Genomic DNA, 21,784 nt, shown 5'->3' with positions numbered 1-21,784 from the left:
TCACGCCTTCGCCCGCTTCATCGCCTTCTTGGATGTTGCCACAACAGTGTTGGACGCATGAAGCTTCTTGCTCTTGGCCTCGACGCGCTTGACCTTCTTTGCCGACAGCGCCTTCTTCATCTTGGCGCTGCCGGAGTCGCGCGCCACGGTCACGTCGGAGAGCTCCTTGCTCTGCCGAAGCACTTTGGGCATGCCACTCTTCCCCTTTTTCCTCTTCTTTGAGGTGATGGCAGCCCCACCAGCGAGGGACACGCCCTCTCTGAAGCGCATCATGCCGTCTGGGCCGACGTCAAACATGTCTGCGACATCCTCTGCGTCCTCGCGACCAGCGCCGTCCGCGCCGTCGCTCGCGTCCAGCTCTCCGCTCGAGTCGAGATCCGCTTCGGAAGCGTCTGCCTCGTTCACGTGCGCTTCTTCCCCAGCGGCGTCTTCCTCGGCGGCGGCATCGTCGATGCCGAAGAGCTGCGCAGGGATGTGCTCCACTTCCCCGCGCACTCCCTGTAGCTTCTTGCGCCCTGACTCGGTAAGCGGCACCAGCAAAACGCCGTTGCGCGCACTCGACTGCACGACCCACCGACCACGCCGAGGCTCCTTCGCCACGGCAATGAGGAGCACATCGCCGTTGCCGCAGAAGCGAAGCGAGTTGACAATGGCTCGAACAGGCAGCTCTGTGACTAGCACCAGTTGCGGCTCCGTCCACTTCCCGGATGGAGGCGCCGCGTCGCCGTTTTGGCCGTCATCTGTGCGCTTCCCCGGCGCCGTGGCCCCGGCGCCAACGCCGACAACGTGCCACACGCGTACCACTCCGTCGTAGCTGCCGGTGGCTACTACATCGGCATATGGCACGGCGGCCACGGCGATGATGGGGTTCGGATTACGCCGCTGCGCCTCGACGGTGCCGGACGACGACGCCGTCGCGTGCTCACGTGCCACTCGATCGCCATTGTCCTCCTCCGCGAGCTGCGCTGCTGCCTTTTCCAGCCCCGTGCCGTCGCCGATGAAGCCGTAGCCGTGCGCTGCTGGAACGACGACAAGGGGCTTGCGACGGTTCACGTCGAAGACCACGACGGCGCCGTCCCTCGCACCCGCCACGATGATGCTCTCATTAAGCATCGCCACTGTGTCCATAACCACGGCGGGAGGCGGCGGCGGCGAGGCGGCGGCGTCCGAGGTGAAGCTCTTCTCCGGCAGCCGGGCCGGCGCGTAGTTGTACGCCTGCTGCGTGGCCGCGTCCATCTTCCAGAAGCGCATCGTGCCGTCCTCGCCGACTGTCACCGCCGTCTCCTTGCGCAGGCAATCCAGGAAATGGGCGGGTCCTTCGTGACCGAAAAGCTTGTCGACGGCGATCATCTGCGGCACGGCCCACACCCGCAGCGTGCCGTCCTCGCAGCTGGAGTAGAGGGTGGCGGTGTCCATGCGGAACTGCAGTCCGGTGATCGGCTTACGGTGCATAAAGAGAAGTCCCTTGTGTGCCTTGGTGAGAGTTTCCCACACACTGATAGACCCGTCCATGGCCCCAGCTGCCACGTACGACGGGCACGACATGTCCACCGTTGTCTTTTCGAAGACATCGCGCGCCGTGGGGCGGTTCGCTGTCGTGTCACTGACGGCTATCGAGACGATGCCGGATGGCAGTACCGGCTCTAGAAGCACCTTGCGCCGCCGCTGCAGCTCCGCCTTGTCAGAGACTGACATGCCAGCCCCGCTGGTTGCGAGGGATATGTCTACGAGATACACCTTTCCGGACTTGTCACCATACACGATGCGGTCTGTACCGAGGGCCGCCACACACGTAACAGAGTTGCAGTTGTGGGCAATCCGCACCGAGTGCAGGTCGTGCATCTCCGCTTGGTGGCCGAGGTAGTGCCGCACGGAGGTGGACATGTCGCGCTGCTTGACGCCAGCCGCCAGCCGCGCCTCCTCCATCAACTGCGCCCGGCGCTCGTGAAAGACGTCACCGTCGAGATCGTCCTCGAATGCCACTTCCTGCAGGCGCGTGTTTATGTGGTCCCCGAGGCTGCGGATCATAGCCGCCCGGCTGCCGTTGCCGCTGCCCACCGCCTCCGCTGCATCGGCGCTGCTCAGAACTGTGCGACTCTTCTTGGGATTGACAAAGTTGTCCGCGCCTCTTGAGGACGCTGATGCCTCCGCAGTCTTCTTGTGTGGCGTGTGCAGCTGCGCGTTCTGCTGACTTAGCTTCTCATGCGCCTGGTGTTCCCTGCGCACGGTGGCGCTGATGGCTGACCGCTTGGCCGCCTTCTTCTTGGACAGCATTTCAGCGCCGGTGCTTTCAACGCGGAGTGGGGAGGCGAGTTCGAAGCCAGGCCGACGTGCACAGCTTCTCAGGTAGAGGGACAATACGGAGACGGACGTATACACGCAGACGCGCTCTGATGCGCGCTCCTATCCCGCTGCTCCGGCCGGTTTCCGTGTGCGTGTGTGAGGGCTGTACAGAAGAGGCGGGTGGATACGAGCCGATGCGGCTGCCTTTGTGATTGAGCGTGACGCTACTCGTGGTCCCCAACAGAGGAGAAAAAAAATGGCGACGCTACAGCGCACACAAGGAGTGCGGGAGAATAGAAGAGAAAGGTGGAGGTGTGGACGGCGTGTGGGCGTGTAGGTCATGCACGACACAATGCACTGCACAGGAAGGCATTTCTGCATGTGAATGAGCCGGTGTTATCCCGGGTCGACACGGCGCGCGGACTGTACCGCATACGTGCGCAAACTGCGGTTTTGTTTTGTCTTCGGCAACGCGCACATTTCGCTGCCATGGCGCATGAGCTGCACTCCACCGCCCCGCCCCGCCCCCTCTGGCCCGTGTCACAGGCACCCATCGCGTGGTGCAAAGCAGCGGGAGACACGCGGGTGCAGCAACGCGCCGGCTCAGTCGTCGGAGCACGGCCCCTGCCTCGAACGCATCCCACACCCCGCTTCCCACGTCGCTTCATAGCCGCTGCCCGCATTATGCCCGTCGCCCGCGCCATCTCTAGCGCATCCCCGCCGGAGTGGCTCAGGCTCCCCGCCAAGTAGTCGGTGTGAGGGCCAGGGGGAAGGGGATGCGTTGGAGCCACGCTGACACGTTGCCTCCCATATGGACGGCACAAGCGTGCGCACTGCCACCGCTCACTCCGACGCCACGCCACCCAGGACCTCACTACTGACAACAGCAGCGATACATTGCTCTGGCATTCCCTACGTTGCAGCTACTGGGTCGCGCCACTACCAGCGCTGGCACGGTATATGCAGGAATAAGGGGGGCGGGGGGGCTGCTCGGGTTGCCTCAGAGGGGGTACTTGGCCCTGAGGTATTAAGCACGGAGAGGCGCGGCCGGCCATGAGCGGGGCCTCTCATCGATACTTGAAGCAAAAAGTAAAGAAAGGAGCAGCCGTGCAACCCGGAAAAGGAAAGGAGAACGCGAGAGGAGGATTGTGTGTGGGTGGGTGTGTGGGAAGAACCGCCACCCACGCAGACATGCACCCAGTCACGCATACTCAAACCTTTCACCGACGCCGTTGGCATTCTCTGGTGCGCAAGTGCGCTTCTCGAGGTGGTATCATCTCACCGACGATCACCGATCAGCTGACGTACAACGAAGCGGCTGCGCCGCTGCAGTGCCATGAGCAAGATGTGCGCCACCCAATACCACGCCATGGCCTCCGGTGTGGCAGCCGCGAACACAACCGTGAGCTCCGTTACGCCAAGCGCACGAACGCCCTCCACCCACGCAGTATAAGATGCACCGTGGTGAGAGGCTGCGGCCGCACTGCATCGACCGTCTTGGAGAAACTCTTCAGCGCCGCCGCCAGCGTCAATGCCATCGGTTGGCACATGAAAAGGATTCTTCGGCGAAAAGAATTGCTCGGCCAGTGTCGCCAACGTGGCCGGAGTCGGCTGAACCGCTGCGAAGGCGAGGCCGCTGCTGTGGCGCACAAACGACATGCAAGGAGCTGAAGAAGAAGCGGGGGCAGCACGCAGTTGCGCCTGGTAGCGCGCCACAAGCTGGCGGAACTCCCTCGCATTCTCCACGGTAGCAATGTTGAGCAACAGTGACGGCTGGCTCTCGAAGAGCAACCGAATGCTCGCTGAGGGACAGTCGAGCGGGCGCGTGGCTGCTGCGGCCGCCCGAGTTGTTGCCTTGGCCTCTTCGCCCTGAGCGGCGTTGAGGAAGGCTGCGTCACTGCCTTGAATGACCACGCCATACCACAACGGCACCCCGTCAGTGTAGCCAGACAGGTCACGCGAGGAGCAGGTGGACACCGACGTGTGGGAGGAGGGCAGGAGTTCCGTCAAGGGGGCCGGTGTACGGTAGTAGAGCTCTTCCTCCAACCGATAGTAGAAGTTGTCCTCCACGGCTGGCGCGCAAAGGATCTGCGCGAAGCGTCGGGTGCTGCGAGACAGCGCCGCGAAATCATCCTGCGAGGCAGACACGTGCAGCAGCATTATATCGAGCTCCGTGTGCTCCTCCCACACCTTTGGCCATTCCGTCTTGCCTTGCTGCTTGCGGAGCTCCCGCGCGTAGCGAGTGAAGTTGACGGCGTAGCACCAGAGGTAGCCGGTGCTGTTGAAGCGCGGCAGACACACCGGCACCCACGCCTCCCCCAGCTGCCGCGAGACCAGCGAGCGAGCGTAGCGGTACAGGAGAAGCGCGTCGTCGACATGAAGACAGCCGCAGAGCGCAGTGTCGGGTCCCAGTGCAAGGGGTGCGGACACAGAGACCTTCGGGTCTGCGGCGTACGTCTCAGGAGGTCCGACGGCGGCCACGAGGTAGTTTTTAAAGTACAGAAAGCTGAACAGCTGGTGTGCCGGCGGCCCGACCGCGGCGTCGGCGCAGCTGCGGTAACAGCACAGCAGCGCTCTTTCCACCACTCGACGCTTCTCTACGCTGAGGGCCAGCGTGGCCACCGCACCTACAGCGTATGTCAGCTCGGTCTGGTAGGACTCGATGAGCTCTCGAAGCGCTGCACGGTCGGCCGAGGTGTACATGGCCATGACGTCCAGCCCGGGTGACCTCGTCAGCAGGGTGTTCACGGTGGGAAGCACGAGTAGGATGCAGTGATGGACATGCCGCAGCTGCGCCAGGCAGTAGCTAGCCAGTGGCGGCGGCTCGCATTCCCCCTCCGCGTTTGACATCTCCACGGCGCCTGCTGGCAGTGACGGGGCCACGCTGCGCACTGACATGAGGTAGATCAGATCACCCTGAACGTAGAAGAAGAGTGTCAGGGCTTGCACTTGCGCGTTCACGTCACCTTGATGGCAGGCCTGGCCGGACGCCGACTTTGAGCGATAGTAGACCACCTGGTGCAATTCATCCTTCACGGCTGCGGAGGATGCGGTGCCATCCGATCTGGGAGCGGGCTGGGACGGTCCCCGGCTTTGCTCGTCGCCGCCCCCCTTGTCTTCGTGTATGCACAGCAGCACTTGAAGGAGGGCACACAGCGGACTGAGTTGCTCTTCGTGGCCATGCTGAGAAAAGATGGGCTTGCCGGCCCGTGTCAACACCAGCACGTGCCGTTCATGCTGCCAGAGTACAGCCATCGGGTCGTCCTCCTTTTCGTCGTCGCTCGCGGCGTGCAAGACAGCGGCCGGGCGGCTCGTTGACATGGTCAGCGATGGAGACCTCCCGTATGGAATCCCCTCAGCGAGGCTGGTGTGTGTGTGTGTGGGGGGGGGGGGAAGCAACGTGAGGCGAGGGTGGGGGAGGGGGGGGGGGGAAGGAGGAAGCGCAGGATGGAGTGGCCGGGGGGGGGGGTGCATTGAGATCATCGCGGAGAACCGAGAGACGTAAGAGGAGCAGGGACGGATGGCGCCGGCGGACTGGAGGCGCCATCGTACAGGGAGGCCAGCTCTCTTCACACATTGCTTGGCATATGCATAGAGAGAGAGGCGGGCAGGCATGCAAGCCGGCACACTCGCCGGCCATAGCACCCCCGCCGTCCTCCACCCTCACACCCCACACAACATACAAGGGACGCGGCACCACTACCTTATGGCACGTAAGGTGAAGTCTAGCGCTGTGTGCGCGTGTGACTGCCTCTGCTCTCCATGGAGCTTCGCCTGTGCATCCCTGTTTCGCTTCCACCACTTCACCACCACCTCCCCGCCCGCCCTCCCTCTCCCTCACGCGTCGGCGCTGCCCCCACCAACCACCCAGTGCTCCATGGATGCGCATGGATCGTGCGCGGATCGGCACCGCGTCTTGAACGAAATAAAAAGGAGGCGTGAATGCGCGCAGTGTGGGAAAATGGGGGGGGGACGAAGTCGCAGGAGGAGGTGAGGGGAGAGGCCCCTTGCAGAGAGTGTTGCAGTGGTTGCTAGTGCTCCTTGTTTCGGTCCTGGGACTGTTGCACTTCTATCGCGTAGATGAGGGTGACTAGGAGCCAGACAAAGAAACAGCACTGAGAATGTCATGGCGCATAGGCAACATTACACATACCCACGCGCTCTCGCTCTGTCGTGCACACCACCGAGCGATGCAGCTGGGCCACGCACGAAAACGCAGATACGCATATATACATATATACATATATATATATATATGCACATACACACACACATGCCCATCAACCACCCGGCACGCGCAAGAAACAGGTGCCCACCTGCAGATGTATGCAGAGGAAAGATGCAGACGAGGGAATAAAGCAATGCAGAAAACATGATGAGGAGACGGAGTAGCAGACACGAAGCATCCATTGAACCCTAAAAAGGAAAGAACATCACCGCCTCCCTCCCTCGACGCGGTGCAACGCTGCCGCATGAATCGCGAGGCGTCTTGTATTGAGGGATGCAACCTCACGTGCACATCTCTGGGTAGGGGCATCGGTATGCATATATGGGTTTGTCGGTGGCCACTCGTGATTGATGCGAAAGAGAGAGAGGAGAAGCGCAGCCCCAACCGTTGGGCATTACACACGTACACATTGCATAAACGAGTTGGCAGGACGCCGCCAGGAACGGTGCCAAGCGTGGCCGCACGCCGCCTGACGAAAGGGCCGGGGAAGAGGAAAACAAGGAAAATAAAGCAACAGGGAACAGCGGATGAAAATATGTGGTGAACAGAAGAGGAGGGAGGGGGGGCAGGAGGTGAGGTGAAGGGGAGGTGTGGCTGGCCCCACGTGGCGGTGGCGGTGGTGCATACAACGGCACACATACGTACCCGGTCATGCACACATACACGCACAAGAGCTAAGCACCGCCACCAGCGGAGGTGGGGGGTGGGGAAAAGGTTTCGAAAAGAATAACGCCGTATAGGGCTGTCCGGTGATCAACTTGGCGGAGTAGAACGAAGAGGTGCGTCGCAGCGTTGGTGGCGAGAGGGAGAGGAGAGGAGATGGAAACAAAGGGCGGCGACACGTATGTACACACAGTCACTCACGCCCTCCTATCGGTACAGTAGCTGCGTGCGGGCCGAACCGATCGGTCAGGGGAGGGTGCGCACCTGTTTCCATCATGCGCGGCTAAGAGGGCACGCCGCGCGCATGAGATCGCACCTCTTCGCGTCAGCGAAGACGACGGGCGACGGACATTGAATCACACGCGCACTGGACAGGGGATTCGAAAGAACACAAACATTTTCAGCAGCACCTACAAGCATACGCACCATGCAGAGAAAGGGGAGGAAGAGGGCAAGGGGGAGGGGGGCGATTCCGTAAGAGAACAAGTGAGAAGGCAGACGGGGAGAGATGCGAAGATTAAGAGACTTGCACACCTGGACCTACAGATGTATGTGTGTCGCTCTGTGAGGTGCTTCCCCCCACTTCCCCCCTCCCCACCAACACCGCCACCTGCCTTGTGCCAGCGTTGCCTACAACCACACAAACCCTTTACACATAGATAGCTCTTCACACACACACACACACACACACACGCCTGCTCTTCCGCCGTGTCATCGCGCCTTGCACACACTTCCTACACCCCCTTCTTCGAGCCAGATATCCACCGTGAAAGAGAAGAGGTGAAGCCATAGTGCCTACTATGCACGCCGGGGCACAGACGCTCGGCGCTTGCAATGTTCTGCTCGCAATGCATCTGCGTCTGCACAGCATGCGTTCCACCCTGCCCATCGGCTGGATTTCTAGTCGCATTCAGCTCCACGACTCGACCTGGTACGCTGAGGGTGATTTCAAAGGCCAGTGCGCCTTGGTTCCCCGTCACAGCGCCACGCTTCTTCCCCGGCTCCGTCGCCTTGTCGTCCGACGCGGGTTTGAAGCAGGGGATGACGATGTAGTCCCCCTCCGGCAGCGGTGGCAGGGACAGCACCGGTGCCTGCACCCCCGGCGACTCGAGAGTCTGATGCCATCGCACCCACGCCTCGATCGAGCCGCCCAGCCCCATCAGAAATGCGCGGTGATTTTCATGCTTGACCGTGCGGCGGACAAACGTCATGGTGGAGAAGAGGGTGCGCAGCAGCCGCAGCCGCTGTGCTGGACTCGACGTCAGCGCGGAGCGCACGACGGCGCGCAGCCGATCAACCGCGTAACTAGCGCTTGACCCGGGAGGGAACGAGGTGCTTTTCGCCGGTGCCGTGTTCTGCAGGTCCACATCGATGAACAGGTCGAGCTGCGGCACAGGCGCCGCCAGCGATCGCTGCGCGCTCTCTTGTGTGAAGGGTACGGAGTGGCCCTCGTCACCGTGCAACTCGTAGGAGAAGTTCGAGGACGTGAGGACGGCGCGCACCTCCGTGTCGTGTGGTATGAGTTTGCCCTTGATGCCGATGTTGCACGCGTGCGGCGAAATCAAAAAGCCGTCCGCGAAGGCCTGCAGAATGACGGCGCGCATTTGATCGCTCGGGTCCGGGTGAGACATGAGGAAGAAGCTCATGTTCGTCTTGTCCTTGTTGTCGCGGTCGGAGAGGGCGACGTTGAAGGAGGTGTGGTAGTGCTGCCGCAGCCGCCGCGGGTTCTGGACAAGAACTCCGTTCCGATCTAGCAGCACCGTGTGTGGCGACACACTGTCGATCACCGCGCCGTCCACGGACCAGACACCGCTGCTCAGCACAATATCGCTGCCCTTCATAACAATCCCCTGCACAGACCGTGGCACGTACGCCTTGTCTCCTTTTCCCGCTGCACCACCGCCGGTCTTCGTTTCGCGCTCGACCGGCGGGTCCTTCTCTGTCGTGCACATGTCATCTCTGCCGGTCCACCGCACCAACAGCACTTTCATCTTGACCCTGGAGAGCGCCGCCCCAACCCGCGTCGACGGGCAGATGCGCAAGGCGAAGTACGAAGGCTTGTCAAGGTGGAAGTAGTACTGCGTGCCCGTGTGCAGCACCTCGCACGTGGCGTCGTGCGGTAGCAGCACGGTCCGCGTGCCCGAGTCGCGCACGCACCACAGCCCCTGCACCGTGCGGGAGTGAATGTTGGGGTGCTCTGGGATGGCGTGGATCGTGATCGTCTGCATCGGCGGCTTGCGCTGCGCCTCCTCCTCGATGAGATCATTGACGTTCAGGTCTGCTGAAGCAACGTCCAGGTGTGAGAAGCCGCCACCAATCGCCGCCTGCTTCGCCTGCTCCAGCGTGGCGTGATGAGCGTGTATGGCGGACATCGGGAATTTGTTGGGGTTGCGCTCCAACAGCGGATCGAGACACGTGAAAAGTGTTAGGGTGTACGGAAAAGTGCCCTTACCCCGCGGCGGCCGGTGGCGGTCGTGCACGTCCATGACGACCACGTACTCCCGCGTGCCCGGCAGGCAGTCGAAACCGAGTGTGATGAACTCGTTGCGGTTACCCTGCGCCACCGCCAGTGACTGCAGTCCGCGCGGCCCTTCGGTTTCGCTGACGATGCGCCGTCCCTGACAGTCCCCGAAGCAGCACGTCACTCGACGGCCGCGGCTGTCGCGCATCTTGCACTGCGTCAGAGACGGCAGCGTCGTCACCTCATACACGCGCAGCCGCACTACTGCCCCGCCTCCGGAGAGCTCATCGACAGTTTTCTTGTCAAGCATGTTGTTGTCGTGCGGCAGTGGGGACTGGTCGCCCGTGTGTGGGCAGAAGACGAGGAATAAGTGCGTGCACCGGTCGACCAGGTGCGAGCAAATGTGAAACTGCGGCTGCCGCACCATGTGCTGCCCAGCGTTGCGCATGTCATAGATGCCGTGGCAGCACAGCCGTGTACAGTCCTGTGGCGGCTCAGATTCGCCCGGAAGGTCCCAGTACGTGAAAGGGCTCCAGTTGATGCTGCAGTGATCAAAATGTGAGAGTGCCTCCTCCCACGTGACGCAGAAGACGCCGGCCTCGCGGTGGGCGTTCATGTAGCCCAGGTCGAGCAGCTGCTCCGCCGTGAGGGAGGTCTTGAACGGTGGCTCGAACTTTCGCGTTGACGGATCCTTCGTCGTGTCCCGCAGCATGATGGCGCGAATAGTGGGCTCCCCGGTGGTGCTCAAGCGCTGCGTGATCATGTCGATCACGGGATACACAACCGGTGTCACGAACCACTGCGTGCTCTGCATCACCCGCTCCGACGCCGTGAGGGGCGGCCGGCCAGCACACCAGTGCGCCGTGAGCGTCATCATGAGCCGCCCAAAGTTGTAGCCCTCCATCAGCACTGACCACATCTCCGATGGCCGCATCAGACCATCCACGGTAGGCTCCTCGACTCCACCGGCGCTGTGGAAGCGAATCACCTCAGGTATCCACCCGCATAACTGGAACAGCACCGCGGCGCTCTCCATAAGGGCGAGGTTGATACCACAGCCGTTTGCCTTGAGGAGCCCCTTCTCCAGCAGAGCTGGGTACAGCTCGAACGTGGCGGACGTGAGACAGCGAAAGAGCCCGCTCTCCGGCTCCACCGGCACCCGGTCGTCCACCTTCACCATCCGCGTCGCCCCATTCACGATCATGGAGAGGCAGTATATACCCCCGGTCGGGTTCACCACCGGACAGCCAAATATGTCCTGCGGGTGGACAATGCTGCGCAGCGGACTCCAGCGGGGGAAGAGATGGTTATAGTGCGCGAGGGCCTGCACGCTCGCGTGAATGCCGGTGCGCCGGTAGTCCAGCTCCCTGAGGTTGGACGGGATGCCGCACACACGGCCGTCAAAGATGTCTAAGACGCTTGCAGCACGAATCACCGTGTGCCCGCGAATAAGCTTGCCTTCCTCAGGGAAGTGCTTGCGCGCCCCTGGTGCCAGGTGCTGCCGCATCAGCACCAGCTCTCCGAACCGCATGCCCCAGTCTCGGCCCATTTCCAAGCTGTAAATCGCGTACGTGCAGGAGTCCTTGAACTGCTTTGGGAATCCAGGCTTGCGGTCGAAGACGCCGGTGACGAGGTAGCCCTTCTCTTCATCATCCCAGAGGTGGAGCACGTATGAGTAGTCGCCCAGCTTGATGGTGCCCCGCTTTTGGAGGAAACGCATGGTTGACAGCGGGATGGCGTTGTGGTGCAGAAAGGCTGGCGTCGTCTTCGCCCGCATCTGCTCTAGCATAATCTCGTAGAGGCTTGGCGGCTCCGTAGAGCGCTTGCTGATCGCAGCCGGTTTCGACCGCTTCGGCTTGCCCACCGGCACCACCTCTCTTGACGCCTCCGCGACCTCGTCATCGGATGGGGCAGACAAGTTCTCGCCGAGGTCGTCGTCCCTTTCCATTTCGTGCACCCGCGGCTGCCGTCTGCCGCTCAGCACCTCCCTCATGAAGAGTGTGTCGAGATAGCCCTTCTCCACCCCAGCCTTCCGGTAGCAAACCATCAGTTGCTCGTACAGCTCCTCTACCGTGGCACACGTCATCTTCGCCCGTCGCGTGCTAGGGGAGATGGATCCCTTTGACTTCAGCTTCGACCTCTCGGCCTCCTCGCGTGGCGTCGCCTCCGCTACCACGCGCGCCACACGCTCGCGCTGTCGCCGCTGGCTGCTGTCTGGGGTAGCCAGCTCTAGGCTGTCGTCGCACTCCTTGCTCTCATGGTAGTAAAAGGCTAAGATGTACTCGTGCGCGGTGTAGCAGCGCAAATCTGCGTCGGTCTCTTGCTTAGACATGGTTCTCTTCCAGAAGGTCCTGTTGTTCGTCGACCTGTCCCAGTCAAGGCCGCAGCGCGGCTCAGCGTCGCAGCGCTGACTGTCATTCGCGTCCTCGCCCCGCTTCGGCTCGGATGCATCTGACTTCACAAGGATGGAGCAGAGGGGTCGCCGCACCCTGCTGCAGGGACGGATCCCCTGCTCACTTTGACGTTGCAGTTTCTTGCGCACGTATTCCTGCACGGAGCCCTTCGGTCGTGTGGAGGTGCCGGCATTGCCAGCGGTCCTTTTCGCGGTCTCGTCGGCGCCGCCCGAGTCGTCGTCGCACGCGTCACCGGGGCATTGGCGCACCGGGGGCAGGAGACCCTTTTTGCGAGAAGCGGGTGGCTTTGTCACGACATCATCTTCCCTACGTCCAGATCTGCTGCGATGGACGTCGCCGCCGGTGGCGCCAAGCACGTTCAGCTCAGGTTTATGCTCGCTGTCGCCGCCACTCATCGCAGAGGAAAGCGCGCGCAGCCCACCTGTGGAGTCGATGCGCGCATGTGCTCCGCCTTCGGTGGCCATGATGGGGGCATCGCCGCTGTTCGTGTGCTCCGGCGCGTGGCGTGCATTTTTGGAGTCCTTCATCTGGCGGGTCCGTGACGCAGGTTGCCCTGCCGCATCGTTCGGGATCTCCTCCGCGTTGCTGCTGTGCCTGCGGCCATCCGCGGGATCGGAAGGCGATATTACGTACCCCGGCCTACCAGAAATCGCAGACGGCAGAGAAGGCAGAATCTTGTGCTCGAAACCGAACTCTCCCACCGACGCCATTGCAGACGAGGAAAGCACAAATGATGGAGAGGCACCCTCTCCTCACTGCCGCACCCGCGCTCTCCTCACTTGTCGGTAGGCTCACGGAAGAGCAGAGGCAAGGAGGAGGACAGCGGTGGCGGCAAGAGAACCAGCCAAGAGGAGCAGCAGCGATGCGAAATGGGAGAGCAACCAAAGACAAGAGAGGAGGAGCACACAAGACGCAGACACCGACGGCGCAGTGCTGAGGCGATGGGAGGAAAGGCACGTTGGAGATACAAAGCAGTGACAGGTGCACGTACATACAAGAGTGAAGAGAAGCATACACGAAGACAAGAAAAAATAACAGACGAGGAAGGTGCGCAGTGACGCAGGCACCGTTGATGACGCACCTGGAACAGACAGACGGACGGATGGACGGACACACGCTCAATAGGCGACAGACACAGCGAGGTGGAGAGATGGTGGAAACAAAGGACGAGAGAAGTCCCGGCGTTCGTCCAAGAATACTTACGATATACATATATGTATATATGTATATATATATATTATATATGCCTTTATGCAATGCGTTATGTATGCGTACGCCGCGGGTGGGGGTGTCGGGGCTGGGCGAGGAAAGAGAAGAGAAATGAGCGAGACACACACGCCCCAAAGAGCAGGCGAACACCTTAGAGGCTGACAACAAGACGGCGTGAGAGAGAGAGAGAGCACGCAAATAAGGATCGAGTAAGCTCAATCAAAAGGGTAGGAACGGATGGAAAACGAAAATCGACCAAGCGACAACACAAGCCTTCACTACAACGGCGCACCAACAGGCACACAGGCAGAGCCGAAACAAAACGGAGAACAACAAAGACGGAGTGCCCGGAGAGGCGGGAGGAGGAAGGGAGCGGAGATGCAGAGTCAGAAGAAAAGGTGCAAAGAGGGGGGGGACGTAGAGGGAGAGGCAGGTGGCGGCGAGGAGGGGAAAGGCAAGCAGAGGCTTGCGCGGATGCGTGGCCGAGACTGAAAAGGCTCAAAGACAGACACAGAAACAGGCAAAGATGCACCATACAACGGCCAGAGAAGAGCATGCGATAGGGTGAGAAGAAAGAGAAGCTAGGGGTCAGAATGGAGGGTGGTGGTGGGGAAAGAGGGCACAACAAAATAGAGCGCAGACCTCGCTTGTACCTCGGGCAGCAGATGATGAAGCAAAACAAAACACGCAGAAAGTAAGAAGATGCGCGTCACGGTGCGCTGAGGGAGTTCTGCTTTTTTCTCTCACCCTCTTTCTCCCCGCGGGGCGTTGATGGGAGAGTGGGAGCAGGAAAGAGCGCCCGCGCGCCGTTGTCTCCGCGTGTGTGCGTCAACACCCGAAGCGCGCAGCGAGCGCGCGTACCGGGCCAGATCGTGCGTTGCGACTACCCCTCTCCCTCCTCCTCCACCCCAAAGGGAAAGTGATTGCGCGGCTGAACTGGCTGCACCGACGGTGTCGCGCGCAGACGCACAGGGAGCAACAAAAGTGTGCGTGTGTGTGTGTGTGTGTGTGTATGTGTGTGTGCTGGGACACCGAGAAGGGCAGAGCAGTGCTGGGGAGTGCGACGAGGCGAGGCGATTCGCGAGGATGGTGAGGGATGGCAGGGCTCAAGCGGCGCAGCAGAAAAAAAGAAGGGAGAGGGAAGGCACTGTCGACATAGGGTGAGCAGAGGCGCGATGTCCGCAGTGAAGCGGCGGCGTGCCCGAGACGAGATGATGGCAGACCGCATGCGTAGACGGAGGAGCGGGAGGGAGGAGGAAGGGGGAGAACAGGAGTGTCGGGTTTGCAGGTGGGGGTGGGGGCCGTCCTGCGAAGAATGTCGACGGCCATCGCGTACCGCTGGCGGAACGCCTCGATGAGCCTTTGCTGCCCCGATGCACTTCCCATTGCTCATTGAGGAAGAGGGGCCCGCGCAGTCACTCAGAGACCGGGCCCTACCGTGCACTGCGCCGCGGACGTGTTTGCTGCAGAGAGAGAGAGAGAGGCAGAGAGAGAACATCATACAGAGCTAGAGGAGGGGAGAAACAAGGGAAGAAGCGCGTTAGTCGTCGTGACCAGATGTATGGAAATGAGCGTCGGCGAGACCGCCGGCACACTCCCGGAGGTGCACGCAGACGCGCACCTCCCCCGGAGTACACAGAAGAGCACGTAGGGCTTGTGAAGAATAACCGAACAACAACAACAAAGCGACGACGGCTTTACCGAGTCCCGGCACTTCGTGCCAGTGGAGCACACGCATGCAAAGATCATGTCACGCCGCTGCCCACTGCTGCTCCCTCTCCGTCCACTTTCCATGACGCTTGCACCACTCAAAGGAGGTCCTTCCACGTGGGCACGCGCGGTGTGCCGTCGACCGGGGAGTACGTCGGCACGTAAAACCACGACGGCGAGTGCCACAGCCCACGGCTAAAGATGAAGAAGTACATCACCTCGTAGAGGGCGAGCTCGTGGAAGAGGCCATTCAGGAAGCCCCGCAGGTCCCGCCAGGCAAGGTTGTTCCACAGGTGATGATCGCAGTGCGTGAGAGGGGCGACCACATCCAGCCCCCGCTTGGTAGCGGCCTCCGCCATGTCGGCCGGCGACGACGATTGCGAGCAGCCCCGCAGCTCCGTCTGTGGCTTATCATAGCACATCTCCGGCCACATCGCCCGCCAGGTGGTCATCACCACGTGAAACGAGGAGTAGCCTGTGTACTTGGCATTCGCTTTTGGCAGCACCGGCGCCGGTGCCACCGCAGAAGGATCGCTGCGTGGCAGCTCCGCCAAGTATCGGTCCTGCTGAGCCTGCGCTCTCTGACTGGCCAGCACTTGTTGAACGTTGTGGGCGACGACAGGAACTTGGGCAGACACGGCGCCGTAACTCTTCAATGACGGAACACCAGCCACGTCGCCAAGCGCAAAGATCTCTGCGTAACAGCGGTGCTGCAACGTTTCGTGGTCCACGTCCATGAACGACGCCTCGTCGGCGAAGAACGCCTCCAGCTCCTTCTTTGTTTTGCGAAGAAGCGGATGCCTGCGCAGCTGCTGCGCCGCGACCTCGTCTATGCCGCGCCGCAGCGCGGGCATCACGCACTCGTCTACGTAGCGCGTGCGATGCAGACCGCTCTGGCGCACAAACGACGGTGCGCAGAGCGGGAGGTCGAGCACCAGTAAGTTGTACGGCACGCGCACCTCTGCATTATTCCTGTAGTCGTACAACGTCGCCACGTTGGCTGCGGTATCTACAGTGGCCAAGTAGCTGTGAAAGAGGAGATGGAAACGCTCTGCAACACCGCCGCTGTGCTGCTGGCACGCCAGCTGCCGCTCTCGCCAGAACTTCTCGATGACCTCATTCACCGCTCGCGGTGCTGATCCTATCGGCTGTGGATCAGCTGTCGCCACCATGTAGTGGCAAAGGCCAAGTTTGTTGTAGTAGTGGAGGTACTTCCAGATGGTGTTGACGCTTGACACAAAGGTGCTGTCATGCTGGCGGCTGCTGTAGTGCATGCACCACTGCGCCAGTGTGTCCAACGGAGAGACCGTGGTGGCCACGCCGGACACAGGGCGCAGACGCTCAGCCACTTCGTCTGGGATGAGCGGGGCGGCAACCGCTTCAGGTGAGGCGACCGCGGCGCGCAACGTGTCAAAAAAGCTGGCCGGCGAGGTGGGCATAGAAAATGTGCGTGTTTCTGCGGAGGAGGGCCTGGTTGAAGGAGCTGCCTTCGGCGGCGGCGTACGCACCGCTGGACTGATGGCCGCACCCAGGTCCAGGCTCGGCACACCGCTGCCTGACGCCGCGTGCGGTGTTGTTGTCAACGCACGCGCCGCCTCCATCTGCAGCACAAACGAGGCAGGTGGCACTTTCACGTGCAGCACATTGCCCGAGAAGAGGTTCACCAGGTTGTCTCGCGTTGTACCGGGGTTGACGGCGATGCGGTGGGTGTCCAACTGACCCGGCTGCACCTGGCCCGCCAAGCTCCCAAGCGAGCGGTGCGCACCGGCGGCGACCACCAACGCATCGTACGAAAAGACCGTTGTGCCGTCCGAGAGGTTGGTGCTGCCGTTGTCGTTGACCGAGACGGTCGACACCTGCAGACGGAGACTGGGCCAGCAGCGACGCAGGAGGTCGATCCCCCAACGTGGGTGGCGCTCGCTTGCGTTGTCTGCGCTGGGAACGGTTGCGGCGGCCAACATGGCTTTGGTGGTGCGCACGAAAACCTTCTTTGCATCTGGGTCTACACGCAGCACCTCCGCAGCAACGAGGTTGGCGTCCCGGGTCACGTTCCACGCCGCAGGGGAGCGGACGATGTCCACGCCTGTCGACGTGGCGATGTCGTAGCTGCGATGGCCGACGTGGGCGAGGGGGACATGTCCCAGGAAGACCTGCTGCTTATCCTTCTCAATCACCGTGATCTTCAAGTCTGGCGCGGAATTTGCCAGGAGCGTCGCCAACGCGGACCCCCCAGCGCCACCTCCGATAATGACGACGCGCTGCCCATTTCGCTTGCGTAGCAGCTCCTTCTCCGACAAGCGACTTCGCTGTTGCACTTGGCGGAGCGCCAAGAAGACCGACAGAACCACCGTCAATATCGCGCCGATGCCGGCCGTGCGCAGGAAATGCTGCGAGTTTTGCACCTGCAGTGGGTGCGCGTTCGGGTCCTTCTTGGGAGCCCTCGGCAGGTACATTCGCGGTAGTCGCGTACGCCGCATCTTGCAGGCACGTCACCAACAGCGAGGTGCGTGTGCGTGCTTGCGGAAGCGTGTGACGTGGAAGGGAAGGGAGCGGGCCGGAGGTGGACGACTTCACCGAGCCTTCCAGCGCCGCGCGCATCCGCTGTTCTTCCTTGAGATGGAGTCGCGAAACGAAGAGAGTGAGAGAAGAAGAGATGATATTGGGCATGGAGTGCCTGCCGTGGCGGCGCTGAGGTGGGGGAAGGAGGGAGGGGAGGGAAGCAGCGACACCCCTGATATGTAGAAAGGCATAGACACTAATCAAAAAAAGACAGGGCGAGGAGGCACGCCATGGGAGCACGCCATGCAGCTGTGATGAGAGGAGGGGTGGCCATCCCTTCACCAACTCCTCCCCAGGCTCGCATACGCACTCCACACGGCCTCCCTCCTCTGCGAAAACCCCGTGAAGCACACACACACACACACACACACATACACACAGACTGATTCTTCATTGGAGACGACAGGAGAGAAGTGCCAGAGAGGGGTGTGGGAGGGCACCGTGCGGCACGGCCATGAGGTGGTTTCCCTGATCGTCTGATATCGTGAGCTTGCCCATGTAGTGGTTGTCATTGCTGTCTGTTTGGTGGAGTGGAAGAGAGCAGATGCCTCTCATAGTGAAACAGTCGTGGTGTGTGTGTGGGGGGGGGCTACAGTACATGCTGTATAAGAAAAGAAGGCAACAGCAACCGCGGGGGCTGTCAAGCGACGCAGAGAAAGAAGGGAGGGAGGAAAACGAGGCGCGCCACTTTCCGAGTTGGCGAGCGGCTGACGAAGAGGCGAGGGTGCAAGGGCTGATGGATACAAGACGGTGCGCCATTGTCACTGGGTCCGCTGGTGCAGAAACTCCTCACTCATGAAGTATTGAGTGAGAAAGGCCACCGGGTCCTCCGGCTGGGTCTGCAGCACCCTTGCTAACGCTTCCTGCACGGCTTCGTGGATCTCTGGGTGATCGCGCAGATACTTGGCCTGCGCTATCTGCTCTGACCGTAGATTGGTCTTGAGTGCTGCGCGCTCCTCTTCGCTGAAAACGGCTGCCGCTGCCTCCTCCAGCGTAGGCTCCGCCATGAGAGTGGTGGTTGTGGTGTCCGCCATGTTCGGCACGTTGAAACAAGAGGAACTTTCGATACGCGTGTGCTCGCTAATCGGCTGTGCAGAGCGGAGCAGCCATCGAGTGTGGGGCATGCGCACGCAGTGGAAATAGGAGGTGCAATGAGGAGAGACAACGTTCAGAGGGGGCGACGAAGGAGGAGATGGAGACGTGGAGACATGGGCCGCGTTACCTGCAAGCCGCGAAGCAGAGCCCTTGGTAAATTGCCCTTCCGACCCTTTTCGTTCGGAGTCTCGGTGTTGCCTCACCGTTACGTACGCTCAAGATAGAGGGCGTCGCTCGCCCGTGCCCATTTCCGTCTCATCCTCTCCCACGCGGAGACGCGAGACTCACAGGGCTCATAAAGGCTACGGTCAGAAGAAGAAAAGAAGAAGCGGTCCATGAAGGTTGGAAAGCCAGGCAGGGTGTGTGTGTGGGGGGGGGGGAGCAGAAGCGGGGCGCGGAAGCAAGCCTGCACACCGTTTGCGCGCTTCGCGTTGTCGTCATCATTTCCTTTCATCTGGTGAGAGACGGCGGTGCGACGATGCGGTCGAGGGAACCGATCGTCTCTGAGGGAGGGGAGGGGAGGGGGGGGGGTGATACAGAAGAACACATCAACGTATCGTTTCGCGGAGAGCAAAGGGGTGGACGGGGGCATCTGCGTCCCCCTCCGTGTTTCTTCCACAAGCCCTCGCCGGCCGCTGCTGCGTCGGCTGCATCGCCCATTTTTGATAGGGTGAAGCGTCGGGGCTTTCCTCAGCCTCTGCCCTCCCCTTGCGTCTCTCTCCCTCCGCTGGCACTGAGCACATCCCCTTACAGAGGGGGAGGGGCGGCAGCAGCGTCAACACAGGGCAGGGAAGGCAGGCAGGAGAGGCGATGAGGGGGGGGGTGGGGAAGGGTGGAACGCCACAGACAGCGCGCGCACTTGTGACCACATGCACCACCAAACGAAACAAGGGTGCTGGCAGTGCAGTCGGTGTACTCTAAAGCAAAAGGGGGCCATCGCGCCCACACGAAAAAAACAAAGCGCTCTAGCGAAGCGCCCACGCACGCACGCATGCGGTGTGCTGGACGAGGGTGGGGGTGGGGGTGGGGGGCAGCGGTGGAGAAAGGGGGCCCATTCGCAACCCTGAGAGGTGCCTGTGGGGATGACAAGAGGGACCAGAAATTGGATGAGAGGGGTTGAGAAACCCGAATTTTTGATGGAGGCGGCCATTCCGTACGATGTCACGTACTGCAAACGATTTGCGCAGCCGATGACCGCCTTCGCTCCCCCCCCACCCCCCACCCCACTATCAACTACCGAAAAAAATACATATATCAAACGAAAAGAAGGTGAAGAAGTACAACACACACACACACACAACAAGCGGCGGCTGAGCTCACCAGCGCACGCACTCGCATATGGAGCGGGTACAATGCATCACATAGGTCACAGCCATCAAGCAGCCAAGTCGCTAAGGGCCAGAGAAGAAGAAGAGGGGGGGGGGCGGCGGCGGCACAAGCGCGGACTGTCGCGGCACCGATGTAACCGCGCGTTTAAACTCTCTACCAAAGCGAGGTAGAGCGGTGGGACTGGGGGTAGAGCGCGCGGCCTGTGCGCCGGTTTTCGGCATTGCGCTCCTGCGCCTTCCAGCGCGCTTCGGTGTGGTGGCGGAGCGACGGCGGGCGAGGCTGCGGCGCTGGGCCGGGGCCGAAAATAAAGTCTGGCCGTTCCTGTGAAGCACGGGCACCGCTGCGGGCGCGTGCCCGCTTCATCGCCAGTGAGTCCGCGTCCTCCACACAGTCGCGGTGACGGCGCTCGTCCACGTGAACCAGTGTGGGCTTCGCGTAGATGTTGCACCTCTCGCCAACAGCGGGCGGTGACGGGTAGGCCTCACCTGAAGCAGCGGTGGTGTCATAAGGGACCGGCCCGTCGTACAGGTGGCGGGCACGTGGTTTCACGGGCGTCTCTGGGGGAAAGGAGCTTCGACCACAACCTGGGTACAGGCGCACGTGCGAGGTACACGACAGCTGCGTGTCGGCGCGTGGCGGGCACTCCTCGCTGAGCGCGTACGGAACAGAACGCTTGATGGCCGGGGCTGGGGAGCCCAAGTCAGGCGTGCCGCGGTACTTGGTGGAAGCCTCGATTTGTGCCATTCGCGCGTTGGTGCCGTCGGCATACTCTTCCACGGCAATGCGGCGCGAGATTTTCTGCTCGGTCGACACAATGCTGTAGTCGCCATGCTGCTGCTGCAGGGCGCGCGTCACCTCCTCCTCATACTGTGGATGCTCGCGCTTGATCTTGCGCAGGCGGGCCTCGGCGAGCTGAAAGGAGGTGCTCTGCGCGTCCGCCCGGAACCCCGTCGTCGGCCTGGGCGGCGGCGATGGAGTTTCCTGCTTCGACAGAGGCGTGTAGTAGTACGACTTAAGGTAGAGGTTGCACTCCGCACCCGGTGGTTGCGCAACTGTCGCCTGCTTTGTGGCGTAGTAGGCGTCGGCGCGCTTCTGCTGCTCTGATGAGGCCACGTGGGCCCGGCCCAGCCGCCCCTCTGCCCGCTTCGCGTCATCCGTGAGGTTCGTGAAGTGGTGAGGGTCCAGGTGCCGCCGGCCCTGGGCGTGACGCGGCGTACTCGACAAGCCAGCTCGCACGCTGCACCGCTGCCGCGACGACAGCCTCGGGCTGACATCCGCGAGACTGCTGTGATACTCGCTGGGCATGAGCCCTGTGCTGCCAGCTGTGAGTCCGCCTCGAATGCGCGGCCGCACCGGTGTCTTGCACGACTTGTGCGGGGAATCGTCCCCGGAGCTGAAGAATGCCATCTAGGAAAAGAGTGCAGGGGTTTTGTGAAGTTCTGTTCAAGTGTCCCGCTGTCACATGCGTGGGTGTGCGTGTGTCTGTTGCTCACCATGAAGGCCCCTCTCCTTGTCCGAAAAGAAGTGCAGAAGGGAGTACAGGGGATGCGGACGACTGCCGTGAGCGCGTGACGAGTCCGGCCCAAAGAGCGAAACGAAAAGTTGTGGGGAGGGACGGCGAATGCGCATCTGCGTTATCCTTCCCTGTGCCACACGCACGGGCGCACGCACGTGCCACGCAGAAAGAAAGCATGCCACCGGCATACAGTGCCAGTCGCTGGCCGCACCGCAAGGGGGTACAACAGAGAGGGTGCGCGCTGGGATGGGCAAAGAAGGGGAGGGGGAGGCCCCAGGGAGACACACCAGTCCCACGTGAAACGACTGCATGTCGTT

The 21,784-nt window shown here is 61.6% G+C and overlaps 6 protein-coding genes across 6 annotated transcripts; all 6 read right to left on the bottom strand.

Moving 5' to 3' along the window:
* Positions 1-2,274, bottom strand: LMJF_34_0300 (conserved hypothetical protein; the record flags this gene model as incomplete). The annotated part of the gene is made up of 1 exon (XM_001686068.1): positions 1-2,274. One exon carries the CDS (start codon positions 2,272-2,274, stop codon positions 1-3), a length of 2,274 nt encoding a protein of 757 aa, XP_001686120.1.
* A 1,287-nt stretch (positions 2,275-3,561) lies between these two features.
* LMJF_34_0290 (conserved hypothetical protein) lies at positions 3,562-5,604 on the bottom strand (the record flags this gene model as incomplete). Its single annotated transcript, XM_001686067.1, has 1 exon — positions 3,562-5,604. One exon carries the CDS (start codon positions 5,602-5,604, stop codon positions 3,562-3,564), a length of 2,043 nt encoding a protein of 680 aa, XP_001686119.1.
* A 2,304-nt stretch (positions 5,605-7,908) lies between these two features.
* LMJF_34_0280 (putative calpain-like cysteine peptidase) lies at positions 7,909-12,576 on the bottom strand (the record flags this gene model as incomplete). Its single annotated transcript, XM_001686066.1, has 1 exon — positions 7,909-12,576. The coding sequence occupies one exon, from the start codon at positions 12,574-12,576 to the stop codon at positions 7,909-7,911; it is 4,668 nt and encodes a 1,555-aa protein (XP_001686118.1).
* Positions 12,577-15,066: 2,490 nt separating this feature from the next.
* On the bottom strand, positions 15,067-17,445 carry LMJF_34_0270 (conserved hypothetical protein; the record flags this gene model as incomplete). The annotated part of the gene is made up of 1 exon (XM_001686065.1): positions 15,067-17,445. One exon carries the CDS (start codon positions 17,443-17,445, stop codon positions 15,067-15,069), a length of 2,379 nt encoding a protein of 792 aa, XP_001686117.1.
* An 843-nt stretch (positions 17,446-18,288) lies between these two features.
* LMJF_34_0260 (conserved hypothetical protein) lies at positions 18,289-18,651 on the bottom strand (the record flags this gene model as incomplete). The annotated part of the gene is made up of 1 exon (XM_001686064.1): positions 18,289-18,651. The coding sequence occupies one exon, from the start codon at positions 18,649-18,651 to the stop codon at positions 18,289-18,291; it is 363 nt and encodes a 120-aa protein (XP_001686116.1).
* A 1,453-nt stretch (positions 18,652-20,104) lies between these two features.
* LMJF_34_0250 (conserved hypothetical protein) lies at positions 20,105-21,256 on the bottom strand (the record flags this gene model as incomplete). The annotated part of the gene is made up of 1 exon (XM_001686063.1): positions 20,105-21,256. One exon carries the CDS (start codon positions 21,254-21,256, stop codon positions 20,105-20,107), a length of 1,152 nt encoding a protein of 383 aa, XP_001686115.1.
* Between the last annotated feature and the right edge of the window lie 528 nt (positions 21,257-21,784).

This window comes from Leishmania major, chromosome 34 (assembly GCF_000002725.2).
Source record: "Leishmania major strain Friedlin complete genome, chromosome 34".
NCBI classification, from domain to species: Eukaryota; Euglenozoa; class Kinetoplastea; order Trypanosomatida; family Trypanosomatidae; genus Leishmania; species Leishmania major.
The sequence above is the reverse complement of the archived record's forward strand: the minus strand, read 5'-3'. Positions and strand labels throughout refer to the sequence as shown.